This window comes from Apostichopus japonicus, chromosome 5, assembly GCF_037975245.1.
Source record: "Apostichopus japonicus isolate 1M-3 chromosome 5, ASM3797524v1, whole genome shotgun sequence".
Taxonomy (NCBI): domain Eukaryota; kingdom Metazoa; phylum Echinodermata; class Holothuroidea; order Aspidochirotida; family Stichopodidae; genus Apostichopus; species Apostichopus japonicus.
In genome coordinates this window covers 16,432,755-16,454,964 of record NC_092565.1, presented here as the reverse complement: position 1 = coordinate 16,454,964, position 22,210 = coordinate 16,432,755, and the positions used below count along the sequence as shown (strand labels likewise).

The 22,210-nt window shown below is 37.3% G+C and overlaps 2 protein-coding genes across 2 annotated transcripts in view; both read right to left on the bottom strand.

Moving 5' to 3' along the window:
• LOC139967851 (uncharacterized) overlaps window positions 1–22,210 on the bottom strand; it is a 49,267-nt gene that overhangs the window by 8,061 nt on the left and 18,996 nt on the right. The window contains exons 2-13 of the mRNA XM_071971989.1: window positions 9,104–9,218; window positions 8,395–8,466; window positions 8,077–8,136; window positions 7,342–7,410; window positions 6,912–6,983; window positions 5,965–6,036; window positions 5,518–5,595; window positions 4,307–4,369; window positions 2,889–2,960; window positions 2,392–2,487; window positions 1,802–1,954; window positions 300–368 (exon numbers count right to left, since the gene is read on the bottom strand). Coding sequence (XP_071828090.1) covers window positions 300–368; window positions 1,802–1,954; window positions 2,392–2,487; window positions 2,889–2,960; window positions 4,307–4,369; window positions 5,518–5,595; window positions 5,965–6,036; window positions 6,912–6,983; window positions 7,342–7,410; window positions 8,077–8,136; window positions 8,395–8,466; window positions 9,104–9,218 — 991 coding nt within the window. The remainder of the gene's footprint in view (window positions 1–299; window positions 369–1,801; window positions 1,955–2,391; window positions 2,488–2,888; window positions 2,961–4,306; window positions 4,370–5,517; window positions 5,596–5,964; window positions 6,037–6,911; window positions 6,984–7,341; window positions 7,411–8,076; window positions 8,137–8,394; window positions 8,467–9,103; window positions 9,219–22,210) is intronic.
• LOC139967849 (uncharacterized) lies at window positions 15,057–20,675 on the bottom strand. The gene is made up of 3 exons (XM_071971987.1): window positions 19,587–20,675; window positions 17,089–17,189; window positions 15,057–15,845 (listed from the first exon to the last, which is right to left on the bottom strand). The coding sequence occupies exons 1-3, from the start codon at window positions 19,676–19,678 to the stop codon at window positions 15,643–15,645; spliced, it is 396 nt and encodes a 131-aa protein (XP_071828088.1). The 5' UTR covers window positions 19,679–20,675; the 3' UTR covers window positions 15,057–15,642.

The window sequence follows — 22,210 nt, the reverse complement described above, 5'->3', positions numbered from 1 at the left end:
AATATAAATAAAGTACAGAAATGTGACTGTAATAAAATTGCAAACGCCTTTTAAGAAAGCCCTAAAGTGTTGGTGAACCTTATGACCAGTTTATAGCGGTGGCCTAAACGAGCTTGAACTAATGCGTGTAATGTCATAGCGTTGTCGTTCACAATTTTCTGCTCATTCAAGTTTCATTATTTCGGGACGCTTTACGACTAGTTCAGACTGTTCCAATACGTGGCCAGTCGTTTTCTCTTCCGACCTTTCGTTTCTTCGTTATTTATATCTATATTTATATAGAACACAACTCTACTCACAGACTAGACAAAGATGTTGCAGCCAGTATAGATCCCGGTAGAGTTTTCAAGTTGTTGTCGTGGAGAAATCTGTTTTATCATTGTGTTAGGAAGAACAAATGTGCAGGTTGAGATGTAGAAACGTAAACATACTTAAATTCTTTATGTCCTATTTGAAAGGAATGAACGTTTAATGATAATCTGTCGCCTATTTGAGAACATGCAATATATGCATACTGTGAATTTTCATGATGATTTCATTGACGTATATTCGCACAAAATCATAAAAATCACGTCGCTCGCGAACTGGTGCAGAGACATACATTCTAATAATAGGAAGCAATTGTTAAATTACAAACATCTTTACACCATCGTCCTTTAAGAGTACTTCTTAATGCGGGACTTCTGCAGCTAAAGAGAAAAGATCTGTTTATCTTTCTATTTCTGTTTGACCAAAGTTACACAACGACATATCCAAGGGCACATTACTGTATCTCGTGTTACTTTCTTGGCTCTGTTGGACGTAGCGCTGAACTCTTTCATCTCGTCCAAAGTGAGGCTGTCATTGGTGTATTAGAGCCTTGTGATTTATTAAGCAACCTTAGAAGAAAAACCAATGCAACTGCTCATAAACATCCATCCCCGCATTTTATAACATAAATCTTGCATTCTTATTTCGGATGAACTTAACGCTGGTCGACTTTTTCTTCCCGCTCAAAGGTAGAACTAAAAGTAGATATTTTTAATTTAAAAAGGATTCGTTCTGTTTCAAACATTTGACCCAAAAAATGGCTGACTGAAACTGATCTATGGCAAATATGTATTTAGATATCCATCAGCATCACCAACATAAATGATAGAAATGCTTTCAATGAAAAGTGATAAGCAACCTCTTATCGACCTACTTAAACATTGTATAAAAAGCAGCCGTTTTATCGATGTGTCGTTTCATAATGCCAACAGGAAGTTTAACATCACGATAGTTTGAATTTCCCTTTCCTTCGTACTGTGTCGTGCACAATCAAACCGAATGCAGAGATAGTTTTAGAAAGTTTTAGAACTATCATATGTATAGGAGAACTTACCCAAGGCTGTACTAGATTATTACATAGTGACTACCTAAAAGTTTCACAATATCGTTAATGATAACCTCAATTGTTAGCTGCCATTTTATAAACAAAGATTTTAATGTATAGTCTAATTTGGATCCTATCGAAAGGGACGCACCTAACTGGTATAAAATTACAAGTAAGTAACATGAATACAGAAAACCCACCTTATCACAAACTATAGTCTACCTTAAACATATTTCAATATGACGAGTCCATTTGCGAGTTTATAACGTTGGTAAGCGTTTCTATATTATTTCGAAACTTATTGTGAAGAGTATTAGCGATGCAGTAAGTAAACATGGTCATTAGAAACTGAGGCCCGCATGTCAGCCGTGGTTTATTTTCAATGACGACCGGATCTTTAACACTTCCTCCGTTCTCTATGAAAGAAAATTAATTTCTTTAACTCACAGATTTTGGAGATAATGAACATTGTCGAACAGTCCTCTCGGCAGAAACTTCAGCTTATTACCACATAGAAAGAGTGCTGTCATATAGTGACCTTTCGGATTAATCGTGAACAATTTAGCAGGAATTTCTTCCAAATCGTTGTCTCCGATGTCTCTGAAATGTTGAAGACAAAAACAAATTTTATTTTTGCATTTAGGAATAGTTTCCGAAATCAAGCCTAAACAGCCGCTCCCATGTGACACCTCAACACAGTTCCCATCTTTCTCACTGGATAATATCATCTGGGTAAGTTTTCAGTGTAATGAATGGAACCATTTTCTCTACTTTTGACGTTAATGAACCGACTGATCTTTGATGCAACAAAGGCTGTCATCTGTGCTAATTAGAACAATGCCAATCCTATTAAGTATATCCACACAGGCGTATACGCAACAGATAAGTTTAAGACTAGGTCCTTGTCGAAATTTACCGTACCTTTGTGGCCAAGCATTATTGGTTTTCTCCTGTACGTTTGTTTCATCGCTTAAATATTTTCTAGTTAAAGGCAAATTTTAGTAGAGATACTTGGCCTATTTAGTCATGAAACTTACAAAACCATATTAACTGAAGTGGATTCAAACAGTCGTTCTGGTATCGTCTTCAGCTTGATAGATGACATATGTCTGTAAAACAGAACAGACGGCAGACTTTACAGGAATGATTTCATCAAATTATGAAACGAAAACGCAGATAGTGACTCACTATGATTCGGTAACTTAAACATTGGCTATGGTCAATGTCATTGTCATGGGAGAATAAGTTAGTGATTAAAATAACTGATACGACAAGGTGTTTTCGGTAGTGCTGTGAAATGAGTCTTCATGAAGATGATGGGAACCAAAGGTCAATCAATTCTAGTGAAACTAGTCATTTAAAGTGAATCTTGATGGTTGCAAGGTGTAAAACTGTTGTGTTAATTGATACCGTAACAACAGCTATACCTCGTTTGACTCTTGTTATTGGAGTGGTTGTCGGTTAACTTACTAATTTCTAAACATCTCTTAACAATGAAAGAAAGAACAATGAAAGAAACAGCAGTATATCTTACATCGTACTAATTCCTTGAATTGTGTGAAAGAAACTTTCCGGAATTTCAAACAAGGTGGTATATTGTAAGTCACTGTGTACGAATAAAAGAAGAGATGGCTCAGTTTACATCAAGAAAATCGGTATTGTGAATCAATTAAACATTCATTTTTGGAGAGTAAAGTCGTACGTGCAGCCTGCATTTCTATTCAAATCTCCTGATTGCTTTTATTATTTAGGTTCTGTTGTTTATTTCTTCATCTGAAGGATACGTTTGTAAGCTAAACACTGCACATGTTTCTGTGTGCATGGCATATCTTGTTTATCTTTCTACCTTTTTTTTTCAATTTGTAGCAAAGGGATTCCAGTACTCATGTATATAAGGGTGCCACCAAAAATTAATATATGGAGGACATGTAGATTCTTCTTTTATACTCATGCTATGTAAATCTTTTACACATCTCCTTCAGACGTCATTGGGACCAAAACTAAGTCTTTTTATATGACTTTTTTCGTTACAAATAACATGTAATATGCAGTTACACATTTCAACTTTAGTATTGATACAATATGAGAGCGAATCCAACCAATATCCTGCAAAATTACAGAGTCTTCATCATTGATATTGTTTCGATACACTCACATAATTGACTAAACCAAAGAAGATTTAACTGAATATGCAAACATTGCCTTAATTGTGGAGAATATATAATGTGGTAATGTGTCCAATTGAAGAAAGAAACAAAATCGAAAGCCATAATAACGCTATGATCTCACATTTTCAAAATAAATCCAAATAATACAATTGGCACCAATATTTCGTCATAAACGGTCGTCAAAATTTTCAAGGCTCGTTTGATGACGTTGAGATGTCTTTTAACCCAGATCAAAAGGCCATGCAAGGTATAGGACTGCCGCGACACCTGGTTAATTTTTGCGACAAATTTTTTCGTCTATGTTTAACACACAAATACACTAAGTTAATCCAAATATGTGTATCCTTTTACACAGAAATACTGAGTAGTAACAAAAAAAGCATACTGTAGTCGAATGAGTTTAACACTCAAAATTTCCACTTATGCGTTTACCCCAAATTGAATATATTTTTGGTTTCACTTCTTGTAAGTGAATACACGTGAGTTTCTTAATAGGTATTTGTGTGGCCGGGAAACCTGATAATCGTGATGTTGTCAGAGAATATATATCTCTGCCTTTCACTGACCTCTTCTACTTTCAGCTGATCTACTTTAAATGGTCTCATACCCACAGGTTTGTTCCGTTCCAAGAGTTATTCCAAGATATGAAATGATGTTCAAGGTGGAAGATCTTTAAGGAGGTTTACATTTGACAATGGAGGGACTTTCACAGCCATTATACGTTTGGTATACAGGTGATATATCACCAATCAAAATAAAGCTGGCAGATGTCGTGTTTACTTACAAAATAATCAACCCTGTACAATTTCGTAGAAGAGTTGAAGGTAGTTTGTCAGTTGAGATCGACCTAAGTGAAAAACATAATAGCACGTTGGCATAAGGAATCTTTTAATTTACGTAAATCTTTGCTATACCTTATGCACTTATGCACTAGGTAATACTCTGCTTAAAGTTGATAGTCTGCCAAACGTTTCCCCCCCCCCCCAAAAAAAAAAACATTTGTGCCCTATGAAGCTACAGAGATGCAGAATGGAAATATGCCAGTAATGGAAATATGCCAATAATGGAAATATGCCAGAGATGAATACAACTCGCGCATTGAGGGTTATAATGGAGGGGCTATGTTTGCTATACAATCGCTAATTAATCATATGGTCTTAGCCTTATCACAATTGTATTTGCTAACCTTGACATTTTGTATTGTATTGTAAACCAGCGTACCTCTGCAGACAACCCGTTTTTATTTTACTATGGTAACCCCTGTACTCTCTACGGGTGCGGGTTTAATAGTGGACATGCGTTTGCGTGAACGTCCGTGGCAGCACTGGGGTAAGGGGGCCGATAGTTGTCAGTAAGTATATTTATACTTTTGTAAAGGTTATTTGGAATCATGAAGAAATCATATCGTTTGTGACATCATGATATCGCTGAGTAACAGTTTTGCGTAAACCGTCTTTTTAATATATTTACATCTACACAGTAAAAAGAGAAAATCGATTTGTAACTATTTCGCTATTGGCTGCGATATTAGCTACGAAAGGCTGCTGATAACAGTTAGATGCAAGAGAATCAATACTTGGTAAGTTAGTTTTCTTATTTATTTCTTACCTTGTTTACATTTGTTTTCAATATTTTTGATATTAACGAGTACCAGTTAAATTGCTTGTTGTAATTAAGCTAACGTGTTACATAATAACGGAGGCTTTAAACCCATGTCATAAAACCAGGAATTGGGATGGTTTTTTAACTGTGTGATCATAATGGTCTGCTAATTGAGGGTTCTATTGACATAATAGAGACAAAAATAATATGGCATCAATATTCCGAAGATAATGTAAAGTACTTACTTGTGCAGGTGTCATATTCTATAACCACTCTGCTTTATATCTATTAGCATACTGTAGCTATATACTTACAATATACTAGCTATATACTTACATATACATATATTGTATAATAGCTATATACTTAGCTATATACTAGCTAGATACTTACAATTCTTCAAGGGTAGAACACACTCTTGATATTGATTCCTCAGAAAGGAAGTAAGGCCCAGCATTCCCTTGCATACTTCTGTCGGGAGCGAAGGTCAAAATTAGTATTTGAAATTTAGATTGAAGTATAGCGCCATATATATATATATATATATATATATATATATATATATATATATATATATATATATATATATATATATATATATATATATATATATATATATATATATATATATATATATATATATATATATATATATATATATATATATATATATATATGTATATTTCTTTTTTTACATTACACCCTTAAACCAGTATAAAATTTATGAAGCTTGATACTAAAATGTTCGTACACCAGCGGAATGCTTTTATTAGAAATAAACGTTAAGTATGTACCAAAAAAGATGATAACAATATTCTATTGAGTAGCACATGTACGTACAACGTTGTTAAAGAGTCAAGCCCGGCAAAACTGTAGTTCCAAAGTCGTGACAAGTGATTTGCGTCTAAATATCTGTGGAAGTAGAACAAGGGTGTAGGAAAGTACAAACATTCAACGATCCACGTTGGCACTACCCGTCACGAAATTAGTTAACAATATGTTCAAATAAATGATATCATACGTCAGCTTTTTTATTCTTAGATGAGAAAAGGAAACATTACGAATAATTTAAAATCACCTGTTTTTGGCCGCAAGACGCCCGGCACTTGTGCCTCGTTTAACCAATGGGCCTAAATCTAAAGCTTTTTAACATCAAGTTCTCTTGTTTCCTCATGTCAAGTTTTCTCTAAACCATGAGCAAAGCAGTTCAGAAATTCTGTATTCTTTCCAAAGGAACTTGAAAGTAAAGTGTAGTTCTGTTAACATTAAGATTTTATACAGATCATATTTCCATACAGGGTGATATCCTTAGATCGTCGAGGAATTGGCCTCTCTGTCACACATCTGCATAATGATGGTTGCGTCAGCGACTCCAATTTATAATCAACTGGAATTGATTATCGCGTTTACTTTCTTCTTCAGGCTTACTAACAACGATACATTAAAAATATTTTTACCCATCTAAAACAGTTTTTGACCCATGTTAACATTTTTTCATTCATGCTTCTACAACATGCACTTACCGATTTTGAATTTATTTCACAATATTCAAAGACTGTGTTGACCCAATTGGAAGTGTTTTAACTGATTTAACTCACATTGATGGGTAGTCCATGTTTGACCAAAGCTGTTTATCCACTTGAAGTGAATAAATTGTATACATCTCATCGGAACTAGCTGTGAAGCAGAGAGTTGATTGCTCTCTATTCCTTTTGTTTGTTGTTGTTTTTTCTTATGCTTTTAATGTTGCTTTTGGTTAGCTGTAAAAGTAGTGGAATGGGACTTACAATAGTTTTAGTTTGGAACATCCTTGAAAGACATGTTCTGGTATGTTTCTTATTTTATTTCCGATCAGCGATCTAAGGAGACAAAAAACAACAAAGCAGAATAATAATGGATTTATTTGGAAAAGTAGCAACAATCTAACCTTCTGGCTTAAAGTATTGCGCTACGTTACACTTTCTTCAATATCTCATATATTCACATTTCACATATAATATATATATATATATATTTATATATATATATATCTATATATATATATATATATATATATTTAATTTGATGATCTACTATGATGAAACAACAGAATGATACACGTTACATCATATGGGCAGATCACGTGGGCAGAGTACATGGACTTACCCGTCTCCAATCATGAGTTGGTTATATTAATTATAAGTTAGATATAGGTTTAGGTATACACTATTGACTTACACAGTTTGTAGCTTATCGCAGTGAATAAAGAAATTGTTCACTTCTTCGAGTTGATTATGTTCAATGTAACTGCAATGAAATAAGAAATAATAATTAATTAAAATAACAAACACGGTTTAATCACAGGTTTATCAAACTGTTTCATTATATTATATTGCTCTTTTCTATAGTTATATATACGTACAGTGTCCGAAATGAAATTCGTAATGTCGGATTCAAATACCAACAACTTTTGTCGATTTTTTTAATTATTTATATTAAATAACCGGAGACTCATAAGGTCCCCGGTTCGAGTCACTCCAAGATTTATGTATGTCGTCCAGTTATAGAGTTGTTGTCAATTGACAATTCAAAATCATGGACGTTAAATATGAATGTAAGGGATTGACTTCGGTCAGCTTGCGGCTTTGATAAGCCAATGAGGCTTCTTCGCGAGTTCCTGCTTGCAGGAGGATCTAAAATACATTCATACATACACATTCATATTTCTAGTGTGGTAGCTGTTTGTCCGAATACTTATATACACGTAAAGATATACAAAGACAGCTATACTTTCTTGCAAAATATAAGAAACTTATGTTTTGCTATACTTTTTTAGTAGAAAACGTAAGAACCACGAATAGTAGCTGGCCAAATTTGAGATTTTACACATTAAAAAAATAATAACTGTATTCTAAAATATTTAGCTATTAATATATTTAATAGTTAGTTGTATTGCAAACGTTTTCTCCTCACAGCGTGTCTAGACTTTTCGGAAGGTGAAATGATCTTCGAATATGATTCTTATTGAATTGTCTGTGAAGGAAAAATAAGTGAAGAACAAGATATTCTTATAAAGTGATATATCAATTGATGTATCATACACAAAATGAAAAATAACAGTATTCTTCTTATAATGAAAGTAATCTATACAAATTAAAGAATTTCAGTTGCAATCATGGTACATATTGAAAGCTAGTGACTCCATTGTACACTGCTATACAAGTTATGTGTGGCCAGAATCTGTATCAGTCATGCTCCTGGAAACCTGAATATAAGAAAGAAAATACTTACAATTGTTTCAGATTGGTAAATCGTTCGAAAAATTCCGTGGGAACACATTCAATTGCATTGCTTGAAAGGTCTCTGTACAGAAAGAAAAATGCATAAACTCGTGAGTAAAAGAACGAAGACGCCTTAAGACACTCGAAATTTGAAATGACTTAAGTAAGATATGGGTTTCTAAGGTCAATTCTAGCACTTTATTCTGCTTGAGCCATGTGAGTGTTGTAGGCAGGATTTCGAAGTTTTTACATATCATTTGATCGTGCACTTCTTTACACAAACTTCCTTCAATATATTTTATCGGAACAAAACAAACATCAGTAGAAATATACAGTTAGGCTGCCTACAAATTACAATGTCGATTACTCCATAATAAACGACAAAAGTTCAATTTGATTGGCTGTTGAGTTGAATAAATTAAAATGCTGGCAATGAAGGTTATGATCATGAGACAATTCTTATTCAAACGCTTATCTTGGCTGAAAAAAATTGCCCTAGAGACGTGGCGGACACTATCATGGGTTATTTTATTCGACGTGTTTATTGGCCAAATCATATAGCCCACCTCCAAAGGTATTACTTTAATTAACACCTTGCTACAGTGGTCCAATCACATGAGGTGAAGCCAAGAAACATTGAACGTACATCCCAGCCTACGGGTGTTATATAGGCCTAGATCTTGTCACATGCTCACGTGTAATTACGTACTCACACTTACATGTAAGGCAAGTCGGATGACAGGTTTCTTGGCAAGGCAACCAAACCTTTATCCGCACAATTAGCTTCACCGTTAGAGCAATTACAGACACCTGTTGGTCCACACGCTGGAACATCTGTATGGATATCAATTCATAAATAGTAACACAGACATCAACTTGAGAAATATGTCGAACAACCAGGCGCGTAGATTCTGCATTGAAAACTATCTAAGCGTAGCGCCACCATAAGTTGGCGGTATGCGTAAAAAATTTTTTTTTTTAAATTGGCTCAAACTGCCTACCAGATCGCTGGAAATGGCACTTCCCATCTAAAAGCTTGAAATTACTAGCGATATCATAAAAAACATTCAAACAAATCTGCTCAGGGGGGGCGGTCGCCCCCTTCGACCCCCCCCCCTTGGCTACGCGCCTGCGAACAACACATTCAGACTTGTAGTACGAGACAACAGTAGTAGTTAAAGTAACTAATTTGCTAGAATACGATTACCAGTATATGGACTCACTATAAAAGCAGCCAAGAATGCATGCAGCATTTGAATCTTGTTAACAAGTATAACAGTCAATTCACGACAAAAGCTTCTAAACCCTGTGTAAAGATAGTATATTATCTTAGTTGAGAGGCTGCTATGAATGTTAACGTTATAGTAAAAAGTAAAAACAAGAAAAAGCTGCATAGCGACCTTTATATAAAGTTGATCCAACATGGATTGATATCGTATTATTCGTGAAGTCATTCTGCATAATATACAAGAAAAATAGCGATGAAGACAATTATTCAAGCCGGATTGTTGCAAAAGTAATAAACCCTAACATTGTAGCAACAAGCGTGAGAACAAATACCCACATTGGGAAAGGCATTAAAGTACACACACTTTGAGAAACGTTACTGATCAGGCGCGTATCCAGGATTTTCTAACCCGGGGGGCGCGAATTACTATCTAAGCGGAGCGCCACCATCGGTTGGCGCGGAGCGTACAAGAAAATTTCTGGTTTTGATACCCCCCAGATCACCGGAAATGGCACTTCTCGGGCTTGAAAATGAGCAACCAGATGTACACTTTTGCCTGAGAACCAAGTATTTCCCAAAAGTTTTTTCCCCCATCCATAACCTTTTGAAGATTTTCACCAGTCACATCATGTTCGACCTCATTGCATGTCCTATGGATCATTGCCTTTGTAGGTGATTCTACGTCACGGCCCACAATATCCGAAAGCCAAACTTTTCAAGGTTTTAAGCCCATTATTTGTTGAGAATTTGAAAATTCACATTTCTCGTGAATAAAATCACTTCAAAACATACCCATAATGTTGCACAAAATTCAATCTATGGACAACCAATATAGAAAAAATCTCCTTGAACCCCTAAAAGACAGGTCAAAATTGCACGAGTAGAGGAAAAGTATGATGAAGAATGTTTGTCAGGAAATTTTTTGAAAATTCAGACACAGTTAATTTATTGGTGTAGAAATATTAAAACCTCTTATAAATGGCTATTATAAAACTTGGTTGAAGGAAATGAAAAATAGCAGATATTTCCGATATCAGGTATATCGAAACCGAACACCACACACATAGGCGTAGGTCCCGTAGGAGTGCCCCCCCCCCCCCCCGCAACCAAATTTTTCCCATTTTCTTCGGGCACCTACTTAAAGAAAAATAAATAGCAATGAATAGCTTAAAAATGATCTCCTTGGTAATTAAAATAAAGTTGTAAGCTTGACCGACATTACTACTGTAAAAGAGAGTTTTGACATAAATGGATCTGTATGCTTTTTCTCCATCTACATAAGACATTTGGTTGTTTACATTAGCATCCGGCGGTATACTGTGTAACTTTCACGGACCGTAAGGTACACGATGCCATGCAATGTAATGACCGATGCTTGCTTATATGATATTGGCATCGATGTATTGAGCGCGCGCTTTGCGCGCGAAAAATGTTGGCCTTTTTTTTCGTTACAGGCCCCAAATCAAATTGGGCTCCTACGCCTTTGACTATACACATAGACAGTTTTTGAGACTGTTCATCGTGGAACATGCATTTCAATGCTCACTGATACGATGTTATATCTGCTCTTTGCTTTACAAACTCGAACAGGCGTGTAGCGAGTAATTGCCAAGGGAGGGGCGAAGCCGGTAGGCAAACTATCTAAGCGAAGCGCCACCATGAGTTGGCGCGAAGCGTACAATAAAAATTTTGGCCGAAAATGCCTCCCAGATCGCTGGAAATGACACTTCTCAGGCCTTGTAAGTTGCATCTAAGCATTGTCTATTTTGAAATTACTAGCGATGTCATAAAGAAAATTTGCTCGGGGGGGGGGCGGTCGCCCCTTCCCGAAATGCGTCATGTTCCCCGACGACTCGGTCGAGTTCAATATCAGCCACAGTTGGTTCCATATTGCACAATCGTACAATTGTTTAAGGCGTCCATACACACACGCGCGTTATGTTAGACCATATATAGTATTTATATAGATACATTAGTGAGAGAGGAAATATGGAAACGTCAAAAATGGAGTTGTCGGTGTAAGGGGTAGGGTGAGGCGCACACCCGCTCCGTAATCCTTGATCTGTCACTGGCTACCCTGTGTATATAATAGGGATCATCGCTTTAACTATGACTGTTCCTCTTTCTCTTCCCGAGGTCTTGGCTATCTTCTACTCCCTCCTTTTCTCATTTTTCTCTCTTTTTCTTTTTCTTTTCCCTTCCTTCCTCTCCTCCTTTTCTTTTTCCCCCCTCCTTTTCCCTTTTTCTTCTCTTTTTTTCTCTCTTCTTTTCCTTACCCGGGGGGCGCCCTCCCCCAACGCCCCCCCCCGGATACGCACCTGACTGATAAAGTCAGCCTCGACAGTGCTTGGTCTGTAAAGCATATGAAGTAACCTGCAGGGTTGAATAGTGGTACAAATGTCTCAGTTGTTATCATAGACTGAGATATTCGCCCTCGTTAGGCTGACAAAGGTTTTAGCTGCAGCAAAGCAACTTGACATGTAGTGTGAGGAGGGCTGCTATGGCGGGCCATCAGTCTTAAATCGTGGGGAATCGACGTATACCGATTTAAATCGACATATACCAATTTCCTTCGACTTAAACCAGTTTCCAGCAGCTTAAAATTGACTTCTACCGATTTAAATCGACTTATTCCAGTTTAATAAATTGGTATATGTCGATTTAAATCGGTGTATGTCGATTCCTGCACGGTTTGAGACTGATGGCTTGCCATATCATGTGATGCCGACCGTACTATTCGGGTTCAAGGGAAAGTAACAGGTTCAGATACAAAAGACAAAGCGTGATAAAGTCAAATGGGAAGTGCAAAAGCGGGGAAAAGACCCCACATTGAAAGAAGTATAGAATTAATGAACATGGTACAAGAAGCAACAACAATCTCAATCTAGACAAAGTACGCAATACTGCCTTTTAGAGAACACGTTTCCATATAAGGAAGTCCGTTTTCAGGAAGTTCAAGTTTATGAGATCAACACGTACTTTTTGTGAGTTCAAGTATAGCAGTTACATTTGACACGGCTATACACCATGCATTCACGGTACTGTACTTAGTCACGCTGGGTACGTGTCGCAATGAAAGTTGAGGTGATATATTAAGCTACTATATACATATACTTTTGGAGTAGGTTTTTATTTTAATCAAACATATTTCATGTCAGTCATGGAATGTTCCACCATTTGTACGTGGAGAGCCGATGTAGAGCATTCATTAGCAAAACTACACAGAGTCCCATACGAAGCGAATCAGAAGTGGATCATATATGGATATGATACTCTTGGAGTTTCAATCGCCCGTAGCTTTCAACAAATGACACAGCATGCAAACTCACACTGGAAGCAATGTATGATACAGCGCGGGTATAGACGATGCCATAATAACAACATTGTGGATAAAAACAATTGCTGATAAAGTTATTGTATTATCTGGAAAGTTATCAAGCTTTATGCAGGATAATAAGCTGTAAATCATGAAACATTTACAAAAAATAAAATGCAATTATGTTATATATCAACATTTAATGTTAACGTCTCAAGACATGTTCCTTCTTTTCTACAACGAACATTAAGTGCTAAGAAATGTTCTTATTAACCCAGCCCATACAGTATATCCATCGTCAAAATAGCTACAAACACTGCAACACAGACTTGCCAAACAGACCTGTTGTAAAAATGAAATCTTAAAGGTGGGATCGCTCGTAATTTCCTCGTAAATTCTGTCCTTCACACCACCCGATTCAAAAATAATATCAATACTACCCTCTACCGGTTCGTCGCTGTTGTCTCGTAATTTCTCAGCAATCCCGTATTTACGGCTAGTAAGCAATAAACGGGTTCGGTTACTTGAACGGTGGCCTTGGCGAAATTCCTGCATAGTTTCTTGTCTGTGGCAGTACAGGGAGTTGTTATGGAACAACTCCCTGGTCAGTAGTATGCGGTATTACGCCGCGTTTTCGTGTGTGTTGTGTGATACAAAACTCTGTGCTTTGTTTTACGTTCAGAACTTTTCACAACTAATGGGCTGTACAGTATAGGTTACGGTCGAGCTTTGCATCAGGCGTAATAGTTTGACCAGGGAGCTGCTACTCTAGCAGTTCCTTGCTTTTACTCTTTTAGGCCTACATGGTGAGCAGTCGAAGTCAAGAAACAGCTCAAGAAACTAATAGTTATGAACTTTATGTCTGATTCACGCTGACTGGTGTCACAAAAAGACAAACGCGAATGAGTGAAAAAATTGACTGAAGTGATTACAAAATTGGGTATCAAACGTAAAGTCAAGTCCGTCATGTGTGAACAATTGGTATTTCAGCCAATTTAGGTATTAATTATACATAGACAGTCACAGCTTACATTGTATTTTATAAATAAATTTTAGTTATATATCAGGAGGGTAAGACAAAGCATTTTATGTCATATACCATATATAGATAAATATGTATATTTGATTATTTTTGGACTCCTGGCAACGGGCCCTTTAGGCGATCACAGAGCACTTGCCCTAGCTGCACCCCGTCCTCCTAATCGGTGCACGTAAACCCTGTCCTTGCACCCCTAACCCCACCCCAAAAAGTCGGCAACGGGGTTGGGGTGGGTTACCCAGCTCCACCATGGGGCACCTCATCTCGACTGACTCGAATTACAACTCGAAACTTTAACTGAAATTGGATTGAATTTAAAAAATATATACTAGCTGTCTGCATGGATCATACTTATCTATACTATTGTGTGACCATATAGGCGTACAGGCTCTATATAGTCAACCAGGAGAGACTGGGGGGAAGCTTTTTTTCTTGCCACAGAAAATTAAACATTGCCCGGAAGTTCCTAGCACGATTAATTCATTTCAAACTTCGACGGCAATGAAGGACAAAGAGAACCATATAGGCCTATGCCTGACTATAAGATCATTGAACCATCACGAACAACTCCGAATAATCTTCCATTTGCCGATTCATTACACTGGGAAAAAGGGGTGGGGGTGGGGCTTTCCATTTGATCCGCAAGTATATTGAACGGTCACCACAACAAGGGTGTATAGCTTGGGACTAGCACGGGGAGACTTGTCAACCTTGTGAACTTTTTTGGGGGTGAGACGCGGGGGGGGGGGGAGTCGGCAAACTAAAACATACAGGGTAAACAGAGGGGAGGAAAGAGGTCAAAAAAGAAAGAGTGAAAGACATATGAAGGGATGGAGGAAGAAAGTAAAAAAAATGTGGAGATGGAGGCTAGGGTAGAGATAGATATGATATGAAAGTACAGAGAAAAAAAACCAAGAGCAGAAAAATGGATATCACTGGGATACTGTCAAATACACAAGAAGAATATACAATCTAATTACTGGAATTAAATAATGCACAACAAAAATACAGCTTTATGACATCAACAAATCAAAGGGGAAGGATATAATGTTTCAAGGATGCTGGAAAATAAGACACAACAGAAGATGATTATGGTTTCTGATCTATTAGGCTTCTTCTCTCTACTGCTACCAGGATGTAAGAGACCACAGGGACTCGCACAACTCTTTAAGTTGTGATGACCTCTGACCCTTACTATGCCTAACTGTTATCTTGCCAGGAAATAAATACACCAGTGCATGAGAGGAGGTGAGAGACAGGACTGATTGATCGTGTCGATAGGGGTACAAGTGATTCAAGAAGACAGATGTAAAGATTAGCATCGTTTGGACACTTCAAATGGGACCCCCTCCCCACCCACCACACCCTCCCCCACGTTCAAATCATATCCCCTCCTGGCAACGGAAATGAACACCAGTATAAATAAACCGATACAGATATTTATACACGCTGTGCGTGTAGGTCTATATACAATATAAAGCTGGCCATTCTTGGATTGTTACTCCTTGATTGAATTTCCCCAACCTTGCCCACCTTGACTTAGAGGGTGGCCAAGCTCCTGATTCATAGTCATAGCTACTATCGAACAAAATGGACGAAAGCAATTTATCTCAATCTGGTGATGCAGATGTATCATTAGCTGCTAATCCAACGTTTGTGAATGTCGCACAACCTCTCAACAAAAGTCTGGGAAAAGTGCTTGCCCCTGCCATATGTATGATCTCTTTTGTTCAGGATCATGTAAATGTGGCAATGTGTATTCGTATAGTCTGAGGTTTCTCTCCCATGCTGCTCCATATCTAATCCTACTGGTGACATTGGACAGAACATTGGCAGATGGCTTCTTGAGAGGTGTTGAAGTAACTGGATCAGGAGTATCTGTAGAGATTACATAAAACAAGAGTTACTAGATTGCAAGTATCCTGCTATAGCTTCTATGGCTGTGACCAGTGGCATAGGAAGGTACTTTTGAATGGGGGGGGGCTGAAGACTGATGGCCGACCTGGGAGAGGGGTCTAAGGGGAGGGGGTGCCCCCTCCCCCTTTGGAATTTTTTGCATTTCCAGGTAGCTTTAGATGCAATTTGGTGCAATATAGTACACTTCAACACCCACTCCATTTTGTAAACTTAATTTTGTATTTTCACCAGGCCTTAGATGCAATTTGGCGCTCCAAATGAGATTTTTTTTCTCATTTGGAAATGAAAAAGGGGTTTTCTGACTTGCGAAGCGGGGGGGGGGCGCAATGATACTCCTGCCCCTCCACATTTTTCACGGGGGGGCTGGCACCCCCCCCCCCAGCCCCCCGGTTCCTACGCCCTTGGCTGTGACTAAAAATATACCTTTTGTTTAGAACTTATCACACTTATGCAGCACTGGAAACTGATATTTCAATTTAAATGGTGTCATTGAGTTTAGAGGACATTGAAGTTACAAGTATGTTGGTGAAACCAAGACCACCCTCAAGAAGCAGTTCTAGTCACAAGTCAATACCATGAAAGGAGACTCCAGTAGGGGAACACTTTCAGCTCCCCAATCATACCATTAAAGACATGTCCCAACAGGTAACTAAATTCGTAGACTAACCATCTCAGACACAGTACACCACAGCAGAGATAGAGAGAGTGGACGGAGTGCCCTAGCACCATTCAACTGAATGGGCTCAATATACAGGAAGGACATGACTAACTTTATCCTGCTCCATCTCTGTATTCTGCTATAGTTTATTCGCCCTCTCTCCTTACTTAATCCTCGCTTTGTACTCCACAGTTTATCTAAATACCTCTGCTTTCACTGACTCCTTTTGTTCAATACACCATTAACTTCTTTCTTTGTGTTCACCATGTCCTCTCTGTTCCAGGCTCTATTGTGTCTCTTGAATTTACTGTTACTAGTCAGTTTGCCTCTAAAGAAGATCCTGATAATATCAGGCCCACTTACTTTTATAAATTCTCATACACATGTATGCTTTTTAGTGGATGAGCAATATGCTACCATCTTTTTCTTTTCTTTGCAATTTAATGAGAATGAAATTGTATTATTTTTCTGATCACATCAGATCAGATAAGATTATCACTGCTCTTCCAGTCTGTAATTCATGCAAGGATAAACATATAAATTTACCTTCTCCTTTCTGAGTGTCAACTGATCTTTCTGTGGTGACAGCTGCTGAGAATGCCTCTGTTTGACTTTCAGCATCTTTCCGGAAAAGATGCATTTGAAACCTATACGATGAAACAAAAAAAATTGTCTGTAAATCATATAACTGAAATAGTAATTTTACTGTACACCCCAAGCTTAATTGTATGCGTAATGAATCTGGTAATGACCAAATCATTACAAACATACATGTTTTTATCATACCTACCCAAGAATAAATATGAAAGAGAAAAGTAACAAACAAACACTTAGGCAGATTTCAATAATAACATATTGTTAACCCACATTGATTTAAACCCAGATAAGGATGAGATATTCTTTCATACTCTTCTTCAACATATCCATAAACCGCAGTACCTTTCAAGAATTGTAAGGATAATTTTGTATTGCCCAACTGCTTGCCCAACAACTTGAGCTCACATGTCAATGTAAAATTTACTATGTAAACTTCCTGTCTTAGTGAACTGATTGGTTTCATATCGCTAAAAGATGTCCAGTCTTTTGATCAAAGTTTGAAGTTTACCTACTGTGTAAACTTCCTGTTTATGTGAGCAGTTGGTTTCATGAGTGAGAATTGAAATGCTAGCTTACTCCATGACATAAGCCCACCATTGTGAAAACTTCCTGTTTACATGAATAGCTTGATTTCAGACTACCATTAATTTAACGCTAGATTACTCTCCACAAGAGATAGTTTCGGCCACCAAATTTAATAGATATTATAATTTTTGAACACTAAACATCAGATCATTCACAAGAAGCTGAACAAAAACAAGCATAGTACTGACTATATAAAAAATATGATAACTTAGCACAGCATCATAAAGTATGAGCATCAGGCCTACGCAAAAAAAAACTGGTACTTTCTTACCTCCAGGCATGGCTATATAAAGGTTTATATAGGTATAGCTATATGTACTAATATGGTCCCTCAATTTGTGAGGCTAATTTACCTAATTTCTTGCATAGCAGTTGGGTTCCTTCAAAAATCCCAAACACAGAAATGTACACATGATTGCTGGAATATTGGACAGACAGTCAGTAGATAACAGTATAACACCCTGTTGCCCAAATGAACCATTAAAACTTGATTGCATATATGCTGGCTGTGGCTGACCTTAGAAAAACCTAAGGTCTAGTTGCATACGCAGCGGTGTGAAAACATGTGAATCAGTTAGTAGTGATTTTAAATTATTTATGTAGATGCATTATTTTTATAGGAAAAATTGCAGGTCCATGTGGTTGTACTTGTACAGCACAGTAGGCCTTCCTCACTGGTGTATATTACAAAATTAGGGAATACAGTTACTATGAACACTAAATTCAGATACTTATTACTAATACTATATAGGCCTTAGTCCTATGTTATATGCCTAGTTAATTATGACTGGGCATAGGTGAGGCTTTTCTTTCAAATGCTCATTCACAAGAATTATTCCTCAAACAAGGAGAGCTGATAACAATTTAGAACCTGGAGGGGGTGGGGATGAACAGATCATCTAGGCCTAGTGGTTAGAAAATATATTTCCATCAATTTGTTGAGGCAAAAAACAGTTTTCTTTTTGGTGATGAGAAGGCCCAGCTTTCCATGGCATAAATATGAGGAGTGAAACTAAAGACCCCAGTCCCTGTCAGTCTTCTTTAGGAAGGATATTTTAATTTTTAACTGTATACAGTACAAAATGGCTATTCTTACAACTAGTCGTAAGAATAATTTCCGACTACGCATGGGCAGTTGCTATTTTTATGATTAGGAGTACTAACTTTACGACGAGGAGTAACAATAACTTCCGGTTAGGGTTAGCATTGAGGTTTAGGGTAATGTTTAGGGTTAGGGTTAGCCCTACTACATGCGCAGTTGCTTTATTTACTTTACTGCACTTGAATTTGCCTTTGTCGTAAGAATAGTTTATAAATAATTGTTACAACTAGTCGTACGAATAGCCACAGCCTATACAGTATCCTCATGACAAGCATTCACAAACAGTGATGATGATGACTCAGTAATACAACTTACTGCTATTTTGTGCTAGGATAAGTATGATAAGGTTAGCATACGCTAGGTCCATTGGAAAAATATTGAATGATAGGCCTAGTTACAAAGCCTAGGCTCATCAAATCATGTATGTTACAAATACAATAGCATAGACACTGCGAAGTTCGAACACCTAAGCCTTAAAATACCCCAAAAACTGTCTTCATTTTATTGACAAATATGTACGTACATACTTGCGCACGGGTCATTTTGGAGAGGAAATAACTGTAGCTTCCTAGTTTTTAGTGATCATATTGGCTTTCGCTTGTAGGTTATCATGGTGAAATCGTGTATTTCTTAGGGGTGTCCGAACTTTGCAGTTTTCTGTACTTCGCAATACTGACAGTTACCTAGGACAATATTGTCCTAGGTAACTATGTACTAGTATTACCCTATACAGTTTTAGCCTAGCTTAGCAAATCATTACCTTTTTGTGTGATCCTGAAGCAAATGTTTTGCGAAATCTGCGTTGCTAACAGAAGTCAAATCGTGGACATGTTTGTAGAGTTCTTTCTCCATTTGCCAGTTTACGTACTGTAGGAACGTAGAAGATAGATCTTCGTGGCATCTCTTCGTCGCTGTTGTTCCTTTGCACTGCTGTTTTTGTCAGGTCCATGCAACAATGGCTTTCCTCCACTTGAACCTACGCTCGTTCCAGGATAAGGTCGTTTTCTTTCGCCCGATTCTCCTTGCCCTGATCCCTTTTCCAACATTGTCACTATACTCTAGTCTAATCGAATGTATTTGCACGAAAATCGTACAGTATTCTTTACTCAAAAGGCACACAAACAACAAACTATCGCGTACGAAAATCCTTTACGGTAAACAGTACAATAATCTGAAATGCTGTGTTATAACATTATGTGTGCATGGGTACGGGCTTGTTACGAATACGCTTGCCTGTGCTATTCACTGATCTAAATTTGCCACCGAGGTCACGTGAGTTTTCGGGGTCCCAGTAAACCTCGCTGAAACCTCGAAAATGCCAGCGCCCTCGAAAAAAAGTCTACGAGCGATATCGCCTTTAAAGAATAATGGAAATATATATCTGGCAAGCTTTGAGAAATGTACAATCAATGGGGAATACGTGACACTGTTGGGCTACATCTATCTTACAGGTACTTGATACAGATATCAATAACGATATCGATATCGCAAATTAACTTCTTTTTACATCTGTAGCAAACAAATTTGCGACAAGCCAGAATTCACAGGAAAACAAAAGTATGGAAACGTTAAAGCAATATGTATTGTCAGAGATTTCAAATGGATTTCTGTTAAATATTCCTAAAGTTATCACATGAATTTGTTATTAGGTATCTACAGCATCTTGATAATTCAAAAGCTACGGGTACCGATAAAATCAGCGCTTACATGTTACAAAAAAATGCGCAACTTATATGATTTCCCGGCGTCAAGATGGACGGTGGCCAAAGTGATACCTACCTACGACAATGGGTCGAAACTAGACGTGTGGAATTATAGACCAATATCAGTGATAACCGTAGTTTCAAAAAGACCTTGGACAAAAATGTACACGGACAGGGGGGTAGGAAGCTTCCAAAAAGTGTGAGAGCACAACATCAGAGGGGCACTTCCTCATTCCACAACCACCACTCGTTATACTATAAACTGATACACACCGGCCATATCACTTAAATATATATGATGTGTTAGTATGCTATCAATACTATTTATTGAGATTGTTTATTGTTAACCGTGCTACAACAAGATATGGGATGCTATTTTAGAAATAGCATGTACAGACTAAAAATAAATTATTAAAATAAAATATTAAAATAACAAAGGCTTAAGAAATCCAAAAGACAGTTCTTCATCAAATGGGCACATTTTATTTGCCAGTAAGGCACATTTGCTATTTTGGAAAAAAGTGGGGGGAACGTGCCCCCAGTGCCCCCCCCCCCTCCAACACCACTGTACATGGATCTCTTCATGAAAAGGTTGAACAGTTTAATTTACCAAGAGTAGCACAATCTGGATTCATGGCAAAGCAATCGTGTGAGACAGCATTATTAGTTATTGATAGACGGTTGGATGTCTAAAAAGGACTTTTGGTAAGTCAATGCTAATAGATTTAAGTAGGCGTTTGATTAAGTCAACCTTGCTACTACATTGTTACAAAAACTATAGCAATGCTCCAAAGATTGTTTTGAACGGTTAAAGTCTTACCTGTGTGATATAATTCAAAGCGTCTTTGTTATAATGGGGTTCATTCAACCTGCATGACCATACAAAGCGGTGTGCCACTGCAGGGATCTATTGTTGGTCCATTACCGTTTATTACTCTATATTAATCACTTTGATTTATGTCGATCACACTGCATCGCTGATATGTATGGAGACGATACAACTTTTCCATGTTAGTGGGGAAAACCATAACGGATTTATCTCATAAATTAAATGAAGATATACGAATATATATATATATATAGATGTAGTAATAATATGATGGTAATAAATATAGATGAAACTAAATGCTGTAGTCTTTTCAAGACAAAGGTAACGTACATTAACAAATACTGACCTTCTTAGTGCATATGAATGTAAATCAACTTGCAAATGTAAAATGTGAAAGGCTCTGGGGTGTCAGGATAGATATGAACTATCCTGGCAAGACCAAATAGATTATGTGTGTAAGACTGTCAGCACCAGGATAGATATGAACCTATCCTGGCAAGACCAAATAGATTATGTGTGTAAGACCGTCAGCACTAGGATAGATATGAACCTATCCTGAAAAGACCAAATAGATTATGTGTGTAAGACTGTCAGCACCAGGATAGATATGAACCTATCCTGGCAAGACCAACTAGATTATGTGTGTAAGACCATCAGCACCAGGATAGATATGAACCTATCATGGCAAGACCAAACAGATTATGTGTGTAAGACTGTCAGCACCAGGATAGATATGAAGCTATCCTGACACGACCAAATAGATTATGTATATAAGACCGTCAGCATCAGGATAGATATTAACCTATCCTGACAAGACCAAGTAGATACATATATATAAGACCGTCAGCATCA